Genomic DNA, 19,287 nt, shown 5'->3' with positions numbered 1-19,287 from the left:
GATCCTATGCTTTAAAATAAAAATAATCTATGAGTAATTTAACCCCAATTCACAGTCCAGCGCTCAGCTACCACCCCCAGTGCAACAATCCCTGAAGAGCAGCAGGGAAGGAGAGGCGCTGAGCACCACTTCCAGAGCCAGGAAAATGGGAAAGGCACCGAACCGACGCTACAGCCACATGTCCGCTGCCTGCTGCCCCAAACGTCCCTTTCACAGGAGTGAAAGCAGTCAGAAGTCTAAGGCAAATGGAATCGGACGTGCTGCTTTTAGTACAAACATCGGCACACCTCGCTTTCGTGAGATATACATTTGCACATACTGACGCGTACAATCCGTAGCAAACGCCATTAATAAGAAATCCGGACACCCAAATTCTCCATCAAGTCATCAAACAAGAGTTGTCCTCCCAACTCCCAACTGCGGCAACGCCTTATAGCTCTGTACTCCGACTAAAACAACTACAACAAGATGAATTTTCTTCCCGTAAAGAAAAGCCCGTGGAGCCGCCCGGACCGCGCTGAGAGCGCAGGGGTAGGGGTGGAACAACGCAGCTCTACGGCTCCGCGGAGCGCACAGACGGCGCGTTGAGCCCCGCACCAAAAGATCTGATTAGTAAGCTCCTTTAGGACGAAACCCTCGCCAAAAATTATGGTAAAACAAACTAACAACAAGAAAAAAAACGACCTAAAATACTACTTCGGTGCGCACAGCGCCGGCGAGGGCGATAGAGATGAGCCGCGACGGCAGCCGCGCCCCGGCCCCACCCGCGGCCCCGCAGCGCACCGAAGCAATGAACAGCTCCGCCACGGATGGAGAGCGAAGCGGGGAGAAGGACAACGCCGTCGTCGGGCGATGTCGGCACCGCACACAGGGTGGGTCCAGCTCGCAAAAATCCTGGAGCGCCGCAGAACATCTACCTCGAGGCGGGGGGAGGGATGGGCGGGGGGTGGGGAAGGGGGGGAAGGGCGGTCTGTCCGCAGGGAATGGGCTGCCAGAGGCCGTAAGCCCTCGTGTTGCCACGCCGCAAATACCTGGGAGCTCTCAAGTTCGGAGTGCAGGGATCCAAAGCTGCCGGAAAACCGCAGGTTACCTACGACGACAGCGCAGGGTGAGGTCTCCGTCCGCCCCACGCGGCTCAGTGCCCACGCACCGCCGCCGCCCCCTCCCTCCCCGTCCCGCCGCCCCCCGCCCCAACACCCGCGTTGCATCGCGGCGCTCCGTGGGGCCTCGCAGCCGTTCGCCCCTCAAGCTCCAACACCGCTGCCCTCACCCGCTAATACCACCCCGCTGGAACAAGCGCGAACCCCCGCCGTCGGGCCGATAAAAGCACCCACCGCCCGCCCCCGCCTGAGTGACACGACCGGCGGCCACTCAAGGAGCCCTGCGCCCGCGGGGCCGCGCCCCCGGGATGCCCCCTTCCCTATCCGCACGTAGCCCACTCCCCGCTGTGGAGGGAGTACCGGGGCGGCGGCCGCCGGACACCTGCACCGTACGCCCGACGGCGGCTCCGTGCCTGCGAGATAGGACACGCGTGGCTCCGTTTCCCCTCCGCCCGGCAAAATACACGGAGAGCGTCGTAATGCCGCTCCGTTGCCGGGAACCGCTCTGTGCCGCTACCTTCCCTACGGCAAAAGGTGGGCGCGGAGCGACGTGCGGGGCATACATTAAGCAACAATGGCAGCGGCCGGCTCTGGTCCTCCGTGATGGGGCGACAAAAGGGCACGGCCCCCAGCCCACAACTTCTGGCCCCCCTCCTCCCGCAGCTCCGCATCGCAGTCGGACGGAGCGGTCACACCGAGTCTGAGCTCCGCCGGGGCCGCCCCCTCGGGCAGAGCGCGGCGCGGTGCGTGCACGGCCGGAGCGAAGCACGACTTACCTCCGTCCACTCGTCTGAGAGCAAAAAGTGACGGCGCAGCTCTCCCGGGTAAGGAGCGAGGGGCAGAGGCAGCGTCTGCTCAGGACAAGGCGCAAAGAGAGAAATCGCGGGTAGTTCTGAAAGGGCGTGGAAAAGGGTAAAAATAAAATAATAAAACAAGCAGACATAAATCCTTTCCCTCCCTCTCCCTGCAGTCCAACACTGGGGGGTGGGGGGGGGAGGAGTGGGGGAGCAGGATGGGGGGGGGGGGAGAAATAAAAAAGGGGGTTAAAAAAAAAAATAAAAATGATAAGATCAGCAGGGAGAACCCAGCAGCGCGGCAGTGACAGCGCTGTGCTCCGCTGCACAAAAAGGGGTGGAGGGAGAGAGCCGCGAACAAAGAGCAGCGGGCGATGCGATGCGGGGCGATGTGATGCGCTGCCTCCGCTCCTAGCACCGCGCCGCCGGGCTCGGGTCCCGCTGCCGCATCGCGGGCTGCGTGCGGGGCCGGGGGGGAGGACGCGTGCCGCGCCGCGCCGTGCCCGAGGCGGACCAACGCGCTGATTTATAGCGGCCGCGCCGCCGGCTCCTGCCCGCCGCCGGGCTGCGTGCGGCTGCGTGTGCCGCGCCCGCCGGCACGGCGCGGGGGCGGCTGTCCGCACCCCCCTCCCCAGCGCACACACGCACCCCGCAACCGCCGCACCGCCCCGCAGCCCGGCGCACAGCAGCGTGCTACCGGAGCTGCGTGCAGCCATTGGAGCAGCATCCGCCGCTCGGCCCGCCCGCCGGCTGGACGGCTGCGGCCCATTGGCACAGCGCGATGCCACTCGGGCCGGCCCCATGGCGCCGCGGAGAAGGGCGCTGTGCGGATCGCGGGGCTGGGAGCGGGTGCGGTTCCACCTGCAGCCGGGAGCCCCGGGACGATGCTTCTGTGTCCGCCTTTTTACCCTTCTGCTTCCTTTCCCTTCCTTCCGTCCTTTCTTTCTTTATTCTTTTTTTTCACCCTTATTCCATGTTATTCTTTTTTTTTTTTTTTTTCCTCATTTTCCCCGCTTCCCTTTTTTTCCTTCCCCCGCTCTTTGTCCACCCCCCCCCCCTTTTTTTTCCTTATCTTTTTTTTCTTCTTTTGCCCTCTTTCTCAATTTTTCTCATTTTCCTTTTCTCCCCCCCCCCTCCCTCCCCTTTCCCCCATTCATTCATTTCCCTCTTTTTCATTTTTTCTTTTTTTTTCCCCAATTTTTTCATTTTTCCTTATTTTCCCTGTTTCTATCACTTATCTATTTTTTATTTTCTTTTTCCCTTATTTTGTTTCTTTTTGTTCCCTTTCCCTCTCCTCTCCTCTCCTCTCCTCTCCTCTCCTCTCCTCTCCTCTCCTCTCCTCTCCTCTCCTCTCCTCTCCTCTCCTCTCCTCTCCTCTCCTCTCCTCTCCTCTCCTCTCCTCTCCTCTCCTCTCCTCCTTTCCCCTGCCTCACACCACTTATTGCCAGTGACATGTCAGCAGCATGTATGTAAAGTTTATGCCACTGCCCAAGGGCTGTTCTCACACTTTGACTGCGGGCAGAACCAGTGCAAAGAGTGTGATTCCTTGTTATAAAGCTTCTGGCAAAATGGAGGAGGGAAGAAAGGGAGGGGGGGGAAGAATGATGAAAAAAAGGAATGGAAAAGAAAGGAAGAGAGACAGGCGGTCAGGAAGGAAAAAAGAAATGCCTCCTGTGTCTCCCATGGACCATGAGTTGTGTTTGAAGAGATGGAGCTGTGTGGAAGAAGACACCTGCGTGAGGCCACAAGGTCTCATGTTCCTGCGCTGTTCCTGCACTGTGCTTTGCCCACAGCCTGCAGAGCTCCTTGGGCGTAGGTCTCACCATGATGCACAACATCTAAGTTCACACAGTGACAAAGTGCATGTGATGTACTTCAAAGAGCAGAGAACTTGCAGAAAGGAAATGCTTTGGGCATGTGTTTAGGATATTCTAGCATTGGTGTGCAGCAAGGCACAGAGTTAGACACCGGTTACAGACAGAGGCATAAAGGAGTGTTTGCTGTGAGTGTCCTTGAGCATTTATAAATGATTAATGCAAAGGACGAAAGATGCTCACCGGTCATTTCTTGCAATCACTGCATCCTGTCTCTGTGGCAGTAGCTCTGTGTTGCACAGGCCCTAATTCTGCATTTCAGGCAGTTCAGCACATGTCATGTATGCCCAGTACATGTGATACATGCAGTGATAACTTCTGCCTCCCTGTGGCAACTTTCACACCTTGGAACCATAGACCTGCTTGTGAATGGTTCCCAGTGATGCCACCATTAGCAAACTCACTCCATTTAGCACTGTAGGTGCAGATATCTCCTTCTAGTTTGCATGGTTTAGGGAGCAAAAAGAAAACATAAAATTAATGCACTGTGTTGCGGTTATAGGAACTACTGAGTTTGGTTGCTGGTTGATTCCTCAACTGATTTAGTCTTTGTACTTTAGCAAATGGCCACTTTCCTTTGTGGAAATTTGGCAGTGTGTGAGGGAAGGGAAGGGAAGGGAAGGGAAGGGAAGGGAAGGGAAGGGAAGGGAAGGGAAGGGAAGGGAAGGGAAGGGAAGGGAAGGGAAGGGAAGGGAAGGGAAGGGAAGGGAAGGGAAGGGAAGGGAAGGGAAGGGAGGAAATTAGTAATAATTCTAAGATCAAACAGCTTCTGAGCTGCTCTCAAGAGAAATGAAACTTAGTTTAAAGAGCAGTCCAAAATGTATACCACTAGAAACCAGAACCATGGCTTTTCTGAACTTTGAGGAAATTAAAGAACTCCACTCTAAGCAGCCTCCCTGTCAAGTCCAATTCTCAGCGTTTAAATGGCATCTCTCCCTTCTCCATCACAGGGAATGATATCCTGCCTGTAATTAGTGACCAGCTTGTAGCAGTAAAAGCCAGATTTGAGTCATTTTCTTCTAAGGATTTAATATCTGTACCAATAATGCACTCATGCTTATCACGTTTGTCAATACATGGTGCTAAGATGAAATCAGCCAGAAAATAGCTGCTAAAGTGAACTGTCTTGTCATTTACCATTCCTGGCCCTGGTGCATTTTCAGAGTGCTTGGATGCAGTGGTGGCAGAAGTAAAGCTGAACTCTGTCCTTCCTTGGGGACGCATCATTTCTTCAGGGTAAGCTGTGTTGATGCGTCTTGCAAAGAGGTGCTTAAGATCGATGTTAGTTGCCTGGCTGAGCACAGCCTAAAGCCAGAACATGCACAGCTTTATTAAATGTTCTTTGCACAAGGGAAAACTGCAGGAGATCTCACTGCTGTTTGTTCAGGCACACTGAGCCCCGGATTGGGACAGGGAGGGGAAGAAAGCTGCAGCTGCAGTGCGCGGGGGGGGGATGGAAAGAGATTAAACAACAACGTCAACAACAACAACAACAAAAAGTGTGTGTGTGTGAGAGAGAGCGAGAGAGAGGGAAGAGAGAATAATAAGAGGAATTAAGCAACGAAGAGTCGCTCCGTTGCGAAGAGGAGCCGCGGCCGCGGGTGGGCGGCGCAGGTCCAGCACCACGGACAGCAGCGCCCCGACGGAGCGTCCCGGCTCGGCCGCCGTGGGCAGCGTTCGGATCCTGATGCAGCGTGACGCCCAACGGGGACCCTGACCCTCATCTCGCCCTTCCTCCCCTCAGAGCTACTCCGGTTAAGGTACGTGGTGTCGCTGTGGGCTCGGTCCCTCTCGAAGGCACTTCAGCCAAATGGTGGTGATCATGTGTGAAGCCGTGCACGGGGAGGGGAGGGTAGACGGGGGGGACACCCTGGGGCCTCCATGGCTCGCTTTTACAGTGCACACTGCTCTGAATTCGATACGTGGACAGTAATGGGCTGGAAAGCTTCAGAAGAATGCTTTGGAGCAGCTCTTTCTGCTGCAAAAGTCACACAGAGGCTGCAATTCGGTATAGATGCGTGATTGCTCGGCCTCCTTTTTTCCTCAGCCTCTCCGTGGTCATAAGATATGGGAATTGTGTGAATATACTTTTGTATACTTTGCTATAAATGACTCTGCTCTGCTTTTCCCTATTATGCACCAGTGTCTGAATACGAATAAAACCTGTTTTGCAAATAGGAGTTAGCACTTGCACAAAGAAATGGAGGTGTTTTATTTGTCTGAAACTGAGAAGATACCCCAAAAGTCTGTTTGACACAAGGTTATCACAGCTGCAGGGAGTTCTGCAGAACACTGTGTTGCCTTGATTCAAACACAACACCTGAAAGATGCTATTTATTGAAACGGCCGTACCTTTGCTTGTTTCCCAATGCAACTGGACAAGAGGCAGATTTCTGCTACACCACAGCTTAGGCAGCTTCTTTTATTAAGGATTTTTATTTCCAGCAGTGTGTAATACGCATTCAATTGTGAAATAATAAGACTGTGTTGGCTGCCAATCAATCACTTCCATCGACCTCTTTTGTGCTTGGATCAAACACTTGTACAACAGGCAAAGTGACAGCATCGCGGCACAGTGACAAAGCTGTAGTTTGCACCAAAAGAAGACTGAGGCCCGGAGAGACACTGCAGCTACAGAAACAGCTGTCTTATCAGCACACTGCAGAGATGGAGATGGCTCAAGAGGTCCTCAACAGATAATCGCTTGAATAGGTTTCCAATGCACCAAACTTCACGCTTGATAAGACCAGCCCGGTGTAGAGAGCAGCAGAGATGCAGCTCCATTCAGTTTTATCTGTGCTGTAAATTAAGAAATTGAAATTCAGGTGGCACAGCCAGCATGCTGCTGATAATCCACTGAAGTAAACTGTCATTAGGATGTTTTCAGCAAAGAGAAATAGGTTTCTCTTACTTGATGCTGCTTTAATAAAATACTCTAACACCCCCGTCCCTAATTGCTACCCTAGCAGCACCTGAGCTGGGGTGGGCTCCTCATTGTTTCGTGCTGTGAAACGTCTGTGAGTCATGGCACAAACTGTCCAAAGAACAAAATCTCCCACTCTGGAAATGGAGTATTTTATTCCAATTCCCCATTTCCTCTACAGGAGAAGGAAGTGCAATGTGATTTTTAATAAACAACAGCCACACTCACATTAAAGCATTTAAGCTCAGTTCAGCAACAGGCAAAAAAAAAAAAAAAAAATCAAACAACAACAAAACCTAACTGCTGATGTGTAAAGGATATATAGGCACTTTTAAACATATTCCCTTGAAAAAATATCAGCCAAATTTCATGCCGAGACATCTTACAGGAGCAGAAAATCTGGTTTCAAACCATGCACTTTGATTGACTAATGCCAGCAGATTACTTTTCTGTAGCTCCACCTTTCTTCAGTAGTGTCTTCACTCAGTGTAAACAGACTTCAGTCCCGCTTTGGGTTTTGTTTTGGGTTTGTTTTTTTTTCCCCCTAATTAATTAATTATTTTCTAAAGGGGTCTTCCTGGAAAATGCAATTAAAACGAATGTAGATGGAGCATGTAACCTGATGTCAAACAACATTATGTTGTGAAGGAGGAATAGCTACAATCACTTGACTCCTTGTGATTGATTCCTTAAGAGCTGGAGTAAGTAGATGGGTTTACAAGCCATTATGTTATCTAATTTTAGCCATTAAAGCTAACTATCCATTTTCTTTGGATAATAATTTAAGACTTGTGGTAGGCTTTTCTTCTTAACAACAGACAAGTTGCCGGGTACTTCTGCCAAGAGAAACTTGAAACTTCAACAGCAACATAAATGCTTATCACTTCGATTTGTTAAATGGAGGGCAGAGAGGTGAGACCACTGCTATCCTCCCAGTAATCCAACCACATTCACTTGGCATTTGCCTGTCAATTAAACATATCTGACACATGGGGACTACCAAGGAGGAATCACGAAGGAAATTGCTAATTTCTCACTTGCTTTAGGATTGTAAGCATTACCAGAATCAACAGCAAAGATGGAAGCAAATAGGGGTTGGGAGAGAGATCTTGCAGATTCACAGAATCACAGAATCACAGAATTACCTGGGTTGGAAGGGACCTCAAGGATCATGTAGTTCCAACCCCCCTGCCTAGCAGGGCCACCAAACATACACATTTACTAGATCAGGTTGCCCAGGGCCCCGTCCAACCTGGTCTTGAACACCTCCAAGGACGGGGCATCCACAACCTCACTGGGCAGCCTGTTCCAGGACCTAACCACCCTTCTAGTAAAGAACTTACCCCTAACATCCAACCTAAATCTTCCCTCCTTCAACTTAAAACCATTTCCCCTAGTCCTGCTATTATCAGCCCTTTCGAAGAGTTTACTCCCCTCCTGGATGTAAGTTCCCTTCAGGTACTGAAAGGCTGCAATGAGGTCACCCCGCAACCTTCTCTTCTCCAGGCTGAACAAACCCAACTCCCTCAGCCTGTCCTCATAGGGGAGGTGCTCCAGCCCCCTGATCATCTTTGTGGCCCTCCTCTGGACCCTTTCCAAAATTTCCATATCTTTTTTGTACTGAGGGCTCCACACCTGGACACAGTACTCCAGATGGGGCCTCACAAGAGCAGAGTAGAGAGGGACGATCACCTCCCTATCCCTGCTGACCACCCCTCTCCTGATGGAGCCCAGGATCCCATTTGCTTTCTGGGCTGCCAGAGCGCACTGCTGGCTCATGTTAAGTTTCTCATCTATCAGGACCCCTAGGTCTTTTTCAGCTGAGCTGCTCTCAAGGACAACTCCTCCCAGCCTGTACAGGTGCCTGGGGTTCTTCCGGCCCAAGTGCAAAACCTTGCACTTTGCCGTGTTGAACCTCATTAGGTTCACCCGAGCCCAGCTTTCCAGCCTGTCAAGGTCCCTCTGAATGGCATCTGTTCCCTCCACCGTATCAACTGCACCACTCAGCTTGGTGTCATCAGCAAACTTGCTGAGGGTGCACTCCATTCCCTCATCGATGTCATTAATAAAGATGTTAAAGAGCACCGGTCCCAAGACAGACTCTTGAGGGACGCCGCTCGTTACCGGCCTCCACCTGGACATAGAGCCATTGACCACCACCCTCTGTCTGCGGCCTTTCAACCAATTGCTTATCCATCTAGTTGTCCACCCATCAAATCCACCTCCCTCCAATTTGGAGATGAGGATGTGATGGGGGACCATGTCAAAGGCCTTGCTCAGGTCCAGGTAAATGACATCGGTCGCCTTCCCTTCATCCACCAACGCCGTCACTCCATCATAGAAGGCCACAAGATTAGTTAAGCATGACCTTCCCCTGGTGAAGCCGTGCTGGCTGTCTCGGATCACATGCTTGTTCTTTATGTGATCAAGCATGTTGTCCAGGAGGATCTGTTCCATAATCTTCCCAGGCACAGAGGTGAGACTCACCGGCCTGTAGTTACCCGGGTCGTCCCTGCTCCCCTTCTTGTAAATGGGAGTGACGTGACCCTTCCTCCAATCATCCGGGACCTCACCTGACAGCCACGACTTCTCAAATATGATGGAGAGCGGCTCAGCAACCACCTCAGCCAGCTCCTTCAGGACCCTGGGATGCACGCCATCTGGCCCCATAGACTTATACACATTCAGTCTAAGGAGGCACTCTCGGACTTGCTCTACCCTTACAGTGGGGAGGGATTTACCTCCTTGGTCCCCACATGGAGGGATGGGGGTGCAAGACTTAGGGACGTGAAAAAGACTAGAATCCTGGCCACCAGTGAAGACCGAGGTGAAGAACTCATTCAGCACCTCAGCTTTCTCTTCATCTGTTGAAGCCATTTCTCCTTTTGAATTTACCAGAGTAGGTACGCCCATTTTGGCCTGTCTCTTCTGGCCAATGTACCTGTAGAAGGTTTTCTTATTGTTTTTCACATCCCTCGCCAAGTTCAGTTCTGCCTGCGCCTTGGCTTTCCTGATCCCACATCTGCAAGTTCGGACGGCATCCCTGTATTCTTCCCGGGTGACACAGCCTTGTTTCCAGAGCTTGTACACCCCTTTCTTCACCCTCAGTTCTCTTAGCAGGTCCTTGCTGAGCCATGCCGGTTTTCTACCTCTCCTGCCCACTTTCTTAATCAGGGGAATGGAGACCTCTTGTGCTGCCAGGAGGGCATCCTTGAACAGTAGCCAGCTCTCCTCAACGTCCTTATCTTTGAGGGCAGCGCGCCAGGGGATCTTGGCCAGCATTCCATTGAGTAGCTTGAAGTCTGCTCTTCTAAAGTTGAGCATCCTGGTCCTGCTCTTTGCCAGGCCCACATCGCTTGAGATCACAAACTCAACCAGGGCATGATCGCTGGAGCCCAGGCAGCCTCCAACCTTGACGCCTTTGATGATCTCCTCAGCGTTGGTGAGCAGCAGGTCCAGCAACGCTTGACCTCTGGTCGGTCTGTCCAATACCTGAACCAGAAAGCTATCATCAATGGATTCCAAGAGCCTTCTGGAGCTCTTGCAGCTCGCCGTGTGGTTTTCCCAACAGATGTCAGGATGGTTGAAGTCCCCCACCAGGACAAGAGCCCGTGAGCCAGACGCCTCACGCATCTGGAGCAAGAAAGCCTCATCAGCAGCCTCCCCTTGATCAGGTGGCCTGTAGTATACCCCTAATACCAGCTGACCTTTATTAGTCCCATCTCTAATCCTAACCCACAGGCTCTCAACCTGTTCTTGACTGTTTCTCATGGGGAGCTCCTCACAGTTTATCCAATCTCTGACATAAAGGGCGACTCCCCCACCCTTCCTACCTCGCCTATCTCTCCTAAAGAGCCTATAGCCATCGATGGTAGTATCCCAATTGTGGGAGTCATCCCACCATGTTTCTGTGATAGCAACAATGTCATAATTTTCAGAGTGCATCACAGTTTCCAGTTCCTCCTGCTTGTTACTCAGGCTGGATTGCTGGAAACATTTCTGTGCTTGTCTCTGAAATCTCGGGACCCTTCTAACAATACAGTGTGGCAGACTGTATTGGTAAGGTCAAACACACAAGAACTTGAGAGGTCAAACACACAAGAACTTGAGAGGACTGTGCAGTCTTAACACAGGGAAATTAGTATCAAGTGTCCATGGCAAAAGCCAAAAATAAATGGTTTTACTTCAGATGAAACGCAGTAGCTTACGAACAGATAGGTATTCTAATGAAGGTGACAAACCAGAGAGAAATAGCTCAGCTTTAGCAATGCCATCCTGCCTCTGCCAATCTGTAGTACGTAACCAGGGCTTGAAGTCACAGCCCTGCCCGCAAAGTGCTGTGCAGATGGGAGAGAAATAACCTTGCGTAAAAGAGGCAATCGAAAGCAAGAAGGCGATCAATACTTTTAATGCTGTTTGTTATCCAAAAATAAAAAGTGCTTTTAAATTCTCCTGTGAATCATCTCAAATGCTGTCAGTTCGGTTAGATTAGTTGTCTACTGTAACAAGTTTCTCCAGGAAAGGGAGGCATAGTTATAAACTTACAGTAATTAGTATATCCTATTACGGTAGTAAGGTACAGCAATATTGACTGGAGAGATAGATTTTGCTTTTTCGGAAGCATGCATCTGTTTTCATTTGTTGAGGGAAAAGCACATATTACACAAATAGAGCTTTTTAGTCTGCGAGCATATTTCCTGCTGACAGCACAGAGGAATAAAGGGGAGGATGTTGCTACCAATATTTTATCGAATAAGTCCCAATAAATTCCAGAGTGTTTCCACAGTATGTAATTAGATGATCTTCAGATAATCAGATCACATGCATAGCAGACAGATTTTTTTTTTTGACCTTGTAGCGCAATTCTGAAATAAGCTCCATATCATATTAAATATCAGCTTTAGTTTCTTCCTTTCTTTTTTTCCTTCAGTTAAGCTAATAAGAAAGCAGCTGGCAATTATGTTTCTGCACACAGAGTGCTCTAACACGTATGGGTTCTGAAGATATATGAAGGTTGCACATTTTCCTCCTCCTCCAAACAGAGTTCATCTCTTTTTTTTAGCGCACACCTACTCTAATGGCTTGGTGGTGGAGAGCAGATGAGCAGCGTGCTTGAGAAAGGATATTAGAAACACTTTTTCTTAATGTTACACTAAAAGCCTCCTTCTTCATATGTACTCCTGTATGCTTGTGACAAAATTATACCCAGTTCTTTACACTCTTCTTTTACAGATATTATATAAATCACCTATATTACAGTCAGTTTACAAGGCAGTGATTCAATATTCAAACGTAGTAGAATTAGTCTTTTCTGAACACTCCTTGCCCTCCTTAGCTATGAAGACCCGATCGCACTTCCAAAGAGCATCTCACAGTGATCATCGAGATTTTACTTTTATGGGCCAGGCTGAAAATATTCTAAATAATCACATTATCTTCTCTTTAATATCAGGATTACTCACTTGTGGATGACTTTATTGTCTTTCACTAGTGTTGCCCTAGTTTTCTTGCCTTTAAATGGTGGAGGTTTTGTTTCTTCTGCTTATACAACTCAGTTTCTTGCATCAGTTTCTGCAGAGCTTTCTACTACTGTGATTCTGCTGGATATGAGTCATCAGCAAAACCTAGACCATAAATGATCATGTAGCTGCAAATATCTAAAAGGTTATTCCAACTAATAGCAATGTACAGAGCAGTATTATGATTTATTGAAATAAAATGTGTGATAAGATTACAGCCAATTATTTTGATGTTGACAAGGATATTTACCCACGGCTGAAAATTCTCCCATGTATCTGCTCATTAGCTAATATGTGTACACACTTCAGAATGGATTCAAAGGTACTATGCTGTTTCCTTTTGTAAAAAGAGCTTCAGGAAAAGGGACACCACTCAGACTTATTTCAACATGCCAAAACGTGCTGTTTATTAATTCAAAAGAAGATTGTAAAATTATAGCAATAAGAAACACTCAATGTGCCAGGAACAAATTGTTAGACAAAACCTACTTCCTTCTACAAGCATAGCACATTGCACAAGGCAGAGAAGAATATGTTGAGAATATATTGAGAATAAAAGAGAATATGTTGATTTTAAAGCTTTTAATTGCCAACCTGCACTGTGTTCTCATGGGATAACAAGAAAAGATAGTATTAATTAGATTACAATAAAGCCAGTATACAAAAATATATCCAGAGGATATTTTGTTATAGTTCACTGGGAAAAAGGATGGTCTCATCAAATAACTTCTTACTATAGTATATCTTTCAGGGCAAAGTGAGCACTTCTTTCTGAGATTTAAGGACGGACACACAGTGGGTACAAAAACGGTAAACTGCAGCAAAAGCAGAGGAGGTTATAAACATTTGGTGCTTAAGTGCTGAATACAAAATGATCTCTCCAAAACAGAGAGACAGACCAGCAAGGTAAGTGTCAAGTGGCTGTGGTTATTAGGAAAGAAAGAACATAATAAAACGTGAAAAAATTAAACAGAATTACAACAGCACTGAGGAAGAGGGTGTGTGACACTGGTTCACCACACAGAGTCCTGGGAACGTGGTGCTGAAAATAGAGAGATACCTGAATGCATTTCCCGTTTGGCACTGATGAGTCCAAAAGTGAACACTGTACCCAGTCAGGCTTTAAGAAAAGTGGGGAGAGGCCACAAGGTTGTACAAAACATGGAGATAAAGAGATATTTTAAGAGCGAATTTGTTTAAAATTTGGGACAATGGCAAAGGATCTATTAGACTGTATCACTATTGACAGATTGTGATCAAAGAGTCTTCAAATGCACCATAAGGTGAGAAGAAAATGGAAAATGGCTTTATTCACAGCACGTAAAACCCAGATTAACACCTGGGAAATATTCTGTAAGGGTAATTAAGTACTGGATCACACGTTCAAACTTATATATACACTTTATTTTGAGCTAGGACAGATTCTGTGATCTCTTGAAGCTCCTTTGGGCTTTACGCCATTCACCACCAGAATGAATAAATTGTTTTTTGGGTGGTTTTTTTGTTTGTTTGTTTGGTTTGGTTTTGCTTTTGTTTTGTTTTTTGGCTTTTATAGCCAAATGATCGGAAGTATCTTTCTTAATACTCAAGTTTGTACTCCAGCCCTAAGACCTGCTTTGAACCTTCAAGTTACATTAACCATACAGAGCCTGATTTGACAGGCAACAGAGGGACAGAATTATGGGATGGCTTCTTCATGTTCTGAAAACACGTTCTTCTGAAGGGCATGAGATCCTTGTTTCCAGTGTGCTTAAAAGATGGTCAAAGAAGAAAAATACCTAAAATACCCAAGATGTAATTACTACAAGTCCTATAAGAAGGTTTACTTAATATTTTTATCTAGTCCTCTTGCTTTTGTTTTTTGTTTTCCCTATATGGCAAATCCTGAGGTTGAAAAGAGCTAGCTGTATTTATTCCAGTTAGCACTTAATCATTGCTCCTAGATGCTATTGTAAAGCAAAAGATAAATGCTAGTTCACTCCACAAATAATTATTTAATACTTATTGGCTAAAGACCCTCATTAATCCTTGTAAAATATCCCTATTACTGTCATGGAGCGTTCAAAACAAGTATATAGTAACTAATGCTGAAAGTTATATCCATCTTTTCATGGCTTACCTCCCAGATATGTGACAGCTACTTGTCTTCATATGGGAGCTTGTTAATTCTTTGTGTCTTTCTTTGTATGTGTTCAGATCCCTCTGTTTCTTTAGCATTATCAAGTAGGCAAAAACTTTGTTGTATTTTCTTATTTTGACTTGGTGGTTCAGATATGAAAAGCCTACCATGTAGTAACTCTGCACATGAGCATTTTATGTCATGGAAATATATTGTGTAACATGTAACAGTCTTTTATTCTCACTGAATACGCTGTACCCAGAATAACTCAGTTTTCCATCTTTGATGTGGAAGGGAGATGAAGTATTTTGAGCTTGTACTTGGGTAGTTTTACCATAGCTTCAATACAGTATGCCTCTTAAGTGTATCTCAGTATTTAAAAGCACACCTGGATTAACAAGTGAAGAAAGTATGCTAGAATGTGTTATTTTAGGGAGAGACTACCTTTGTGCACCTGAAAGCAGAATTAGAAGCTGCTCCCCTACTTTTGCTTTGGATGGGAGAGATTTATACTGAGAAGGTGGAGAAGTGCAGGCTTTATTTGGAACATACCTTCCTCATTCTAAAGAACTGATTATTTATTTATTTTTATTTTTCCTGGGAATGTCATTCTTGAGCTAACAAAGAAGGAAAGGAGAGTCAGCCCAACTTTCACCTTCAGAGAACACAGGAATGCTGACCAAGTTCTACTCTTCAAATTCTAACGTCTCTTGTAAGTCTGTAGGTCCATGGTTTTCACAGTGCTTGGAAATGCTGAGAGAAGGGGAAATTGTGTTATTTGAAATAGCAGCATTGAGGCTGCTCTTCACATCTTTTCTGCTTCTCAGACTTTCCCTCCCAGTTTAACCCATAATTCCACATTCAACTATATCCAAGTATTGTTTTGAGTAGTCAGAATGCTTTGAACAGAAGGAAGAAATAACTACCGGATTGTAAGTGTTTCTATTCTTTTTCCTGACAGAACAAACATACCAATCCAGAAAATGTTTGCCCAATGAGGGCACAGAATGCTTCATCTCTTGCTTCCAATTCTTGCACAGAATGACTTCTGTCATTTCTTTTGCTGTAGGGCTTAGGAGTAGCTCTGTAAAGCCACCACACAGTGAAAACTTCACCACATATTTAACTCTCCTTGTTATGGTAATCTCTGTGAGATCAATGGAAATATTTACAGTGTGTTAAGTAAAGCCTGCAGAACACTTCATCTCCTTAACTGCCAAGAATCTGCAACTCTTAGCTCTGTGCATGTATCATTTTGCAGGAAATGGGTTTTGTAGTTTATGTAGAAGCTGTTACCAGATATAACAGGGATGAATACCAAAATGCTACCTCCTTCATTTTGCAGCTTCACTGTGACACAAGAAATAAAATATTATCATTGTTCTGTTGGACCTGTTTTAGTAATTTTAAATCAAATGCCTTAATGGGAATAAGACTACATAAAACTAATGTAATAAAGGCTCTTTTGAACTGTTTGAGTAGCAACATGTTTTCATGAATTATTCTGACAGTCCATACTGTGAAAAACACCCATTTTTATTCTCACTTTGCTTACCTTAGATTTTTGAGGAAAAAAAATATCTCTCCTTGTATTATATTCTTTAAATCCTACTGTGCTGGCATTTCTCTGCTACGTCTTTTCTTCTTCCTTGCAGTGTTTTTATTATCACTACCTGAATGGAACTTTCCTTTTAATTTTTTATTTATTTATTTATTTATTTATTGATAGCTTGTAGAACTTTGGGACCCATATTTGAGAACGGAGATGCCATATTTTTAAAAGCATCCCTCCTCAACATATCAGATCAGTCTGCATGTATAATTCAAAGTACTGGGGCATCATCTTCCTCGGTTTCTTTGTAATACCACAGCTAATTTATTACATTTTACAGATTCTGTAAGAATATTTTTTAACCCTGCAAATTTAAGCTCTGACCTGAACAAAGTAATTACACAAGAAGCAGAAAATATAAAGTTAAGGTCAGGTATCTAATATAAATAAGCAAAACCTGCAAACTAATAAAAAGGAAGCAAAAACTATGGTTGTTTTCCATTATAGTGGAGCACTGCTAATACAGCAAATTATATTTTGCAGTTCATTACTGAACATTCTACTTTTAGACAGATTTCTTTTGATACTAATTCTGCATATGTTTTCAGTACCTTCCTTGCACTCTGAATGACAGTGTATGAAGAAGTAAATGTAAGCAAGTGATTGAAGAAACTGCATAAACAATTCTCCAGCTGTAGAATATGAGAACTCTGTGTGAGTAAAGGTATATAGCACAGCTAGTTTGCAGCAAGGGCCACAAAGCACAATTTGCCAGTGAGGAAATGCAGGGTCTACAAAGACTTTGGTTTGGGACTGGTATGACAGAATGCACATCATTATGCCATAAACCAACCGGTGCAGAAACACAGCACAAATAGGAAGCAGATACGCAACTAAGAGCTACCTTAGAAAGATAATAAGCTTAGGACAAAATATAGCATTTTGTTTGATAAACCATTTATACATACAAAACAAAACAAACAAAAAAAAACTTAAAAAATTCTCTTTGTACCACCTGCTTTCCCAAAGCCACCTACTGTTCCTTTCCTTAGTAAGTGCATGACATTTTCCAGATAGAAATTTGCATTCCCAGAAGCAGAAAAAATGAACCCTAAATACTCCTGGAGGATAATTTAGTACAATTTCATATCAGATGAAGGAAGGTGGAAAGCAAGTAAGTAAGACTTTGAGACAGGATTTGCATCTCAGGAGATCCTGACCCCTGTTAACTGTGGGTAGAGCTCTGATTTTCCCAGCTGAAGATGCACGATCAATCTTTCCTTGGTAATGAATGAGAAGAAGGTGATAGCTCTAACAAACCAGTGCTTTGGCTGCTCTTATCATCTGCCACCTATCCTTTGCTTGCTCTACAGATTGGCCTGACCTCAGTGCTGCCGTTCTGCATTCAGCATGCAGTGCCAGGAGAGTGCTGCAGCCAAAACCCAGTATGAACTGTTCCTTGGAACTGCACATGGGGTGTTCCTGGCACTGTGTTGCCATCACTCTGGGATTCATCTCTTGGTCGGTCTCTCTGCTGAGCCTCAGTGGTCTGCAGGAGAATAACCCACCCCAGCGCTGCAGCTGATAAATGTCTCCATGCCATCCTCTCTATTTGGAGCAGCTGTTTTTCTTCCTTCAGTCTACAGGTCCTGCAATTTTTTGTCCCTCTGCTTACAGCTCTATGGCCAAACTTTGGCAATGCTCCAGCAAGAAAGATGCCAACTGACAAAAGCTTTGCTCCTGTGATTGACAGAGAAAGGCTTCTGATGGCCCAGCAAAGTTTATCTGCTGCTCTCATACAGGCATTTAAATTTAAGAAATGAAAATCTACATCAGCCTCACTGTGTACGCCTACCTTGTCCTTTTTCTTCCTGGTCATCTGCTTGACATAAACATGCCGTGCAGGAAACTGAAGCTGTGAAAAGCTCTTGCTCTCTCTGATGAAAGAACCAGCTTTTCAGACAGCTGCTGCAGTCCCTCTTTGAAGAAACTGTTGATGGTACCAGTTTTTTACAGGTCCCCTTGAGTGGTAAGCTGTGATTTATGCAAAAGCACTGCGCTGATTGCCAGCATAAAACAAGCAACGGAGGACAAATGGCAACGCATATGGTCAGACTTCTTCCAGCTAACTGCAAGAGCTGCACTTCAGGGAACAGGTAGAAACAAAACCATTTTCTGTTTGTAAGATAAAGAAAAGAGACGGAGATTTGCAGAAATTTGAATACGTGAGGTTTTTTAGCTGACTACGTGGAGTAGGGAACAGGTTTACAGGTGCTGGGAAACCTCTGTATTCTGCTGCCAGTGCTCATGGTCTGCCAGCATCTTGGTGCAAATCACATGGACCTGCTCCTCTCTGACCTATATATTCACTGCAAAATTTATTCAGTGCCATTCTTACAATGAAATTAGCCTGAATCTTACTGCTGAAGTTCAGGAGAAACCTTCTGTTCCCCCCAGCCCACTCCAAACACCACTAGGTCTCATGTGAACACCAGATCTAGGCGTGAATCCTTGATGAAAATATCTATCATTCACCTATTTATTGCCTTCAGCCTCTGCCCACACGCCTGCCCTGACCTCCTTTCCTCTGTTCACATGCTTGAGCTCATTCTGATTTCTTGTTTCTTGCAGAGGGGTCAGACAAGCAGACGCCCTGCAACATCACTGTCAGCCTACTTTATGTGTGTCCTCCAGAAGCGGCCCCAGCCACCCTCTGGAGATGGCATCTCCTGCCATCTCTGGCCTCTGGTACTGCATTTCAAGCTGACTTGAGGAGTCTGGCAATGCTATTATAGTGCTGTCTATGTCTTAGTGCCTGAAAAGAAAAAGGCCCCCTGCTTTAACACCTCCTGTTATCTCAGTAAAGTGATGTTTAAATAAGCGAGCTGGCTTCAGTGAACTGTAGTTGCCATTTTCCCGCTTCTTAGTGAGATCAAATGGAGATAATTATGAAGTGGATGAGCAGGTTTAATGAAAGCCAGTTTCTTTTGGTATATTCCTGAAGCAGCAATCATCATCTGTTTGGCTTTTGAAGAGCAACAATTATAATCACTTTAAATCCCAAGGGGAACAAAAATAGAACTCAGATTAGCATATAAAATATACAGCTGGATTGGGCAAGCCTATAAAAAATCTGGGAAAATCATTCTAATTTGAAAGCTATTCAAAACCACAAGCAAAATGAGTTCAACAGTATTTTACATGTTTCTTCCCCTCCCCCCCCCCCCCCCCCCCCCCCCCTTTTTTTTTTTTCCTTTCCATAGAGGTAACATGACAACATCTATAGGATTTTCCTAAAACATGGTAATGAAAAACCAGCACCAAGACAGAGACTTGGGGGAGACAGCATAAAGGTGTATTTTCAACTTAGGTGCTGTAGAACCATCTTCAACAGGCATTAATGTCC

The 19,287-nt window shown here is 46.0% G+C and overlaps 1 protein-coding gene and 2 long non-coding RNA genes across 25 annotated transcripts in view; 2 read left to right on the top strand and 1 right to left on the bottom strand.

The window, feature by feature from the left end:
• The window catches only part of ELAVL2 (ELAV like RNA binding protein 2), an 86,255-nt gene extending 83,663 nt beyond the window's left edge, over positions 1-2,592 (bottom strand). For 4 of the 23 annotated variants that reach the window (XM_015849887.3, XM_032441338.2, XM_032441337.2 and 1 more), the window contains exons 1-3: positions 2,543-2,564; positions 1,877-1,992; positions 1,032-1,090 (exon numbers count right to left, since the gene is read on the bottom strand). Coding sequence is in view for 2 of the 23 variants with exons in the window: in XM_015849882.3 (XP_015705368.2) it covers positions 1,877-2,043 (167 nt within the window). In the remaining 21 variants the exon portion in view is untranslated. Of the gene's footprint in view, positions 1-783; positions 880-1,031; positions 1,091-1,270; positions 1,334-1,876; positions 2,516-2,542 lie in introns of those variants that run through there. The other 19 variants (XM_085529219.1, XM_085529220.1, XM_015849882.3 and 16 more) reach the window with 17 other exon arrangements.
• LOC146753729 (uncharacterized) lies at positions 1,234-2,035 on the top strand. The gene is made up of 2 exons (XR_014939489.1): positions 1,234-1,634; positions 1,764-2,035. It is a non-coding gene; the product is annotated as an uncharacterized LOC146753729 (long non-coding RNA).
• A 2,580-nt stretch (positions 2,593-5,172) lies between the features above and the next one.
• LOC107306598 (uncharacterized) lies at positions 5,173-18,761 on the top strand. The gene is made up of 3 exons (XR_001552195.3): positions 5,173-5,528; positions 17,255-18,037; positions 18,513-18,761. It is a non-coding gene; the product is annotated as an uncharacterized LOC107306598 (long non-coding RNA).
• The last annotated feature ends 526 nt before the right edge of the window (positions 18,762-19,287 follow it).

Source organism: Coturnix japonica, chromosome Z, assembly GCF_054131305.1.
Source record: "Coturnix japonica strain WE chromosome Z, WE-NBRP24, whole genome shotgun sequence".
Taxonomy (NCBI): Eukaryota; Metazoa; Chordata; class Aves; order Galliformes; family Phasianidae; genus Coturnix; species Coturnix japonica.
Note: the sequence above shows the minus strand (reverse complement) of the source record. Positions and strands in the feature narration are given on the sequence as shown.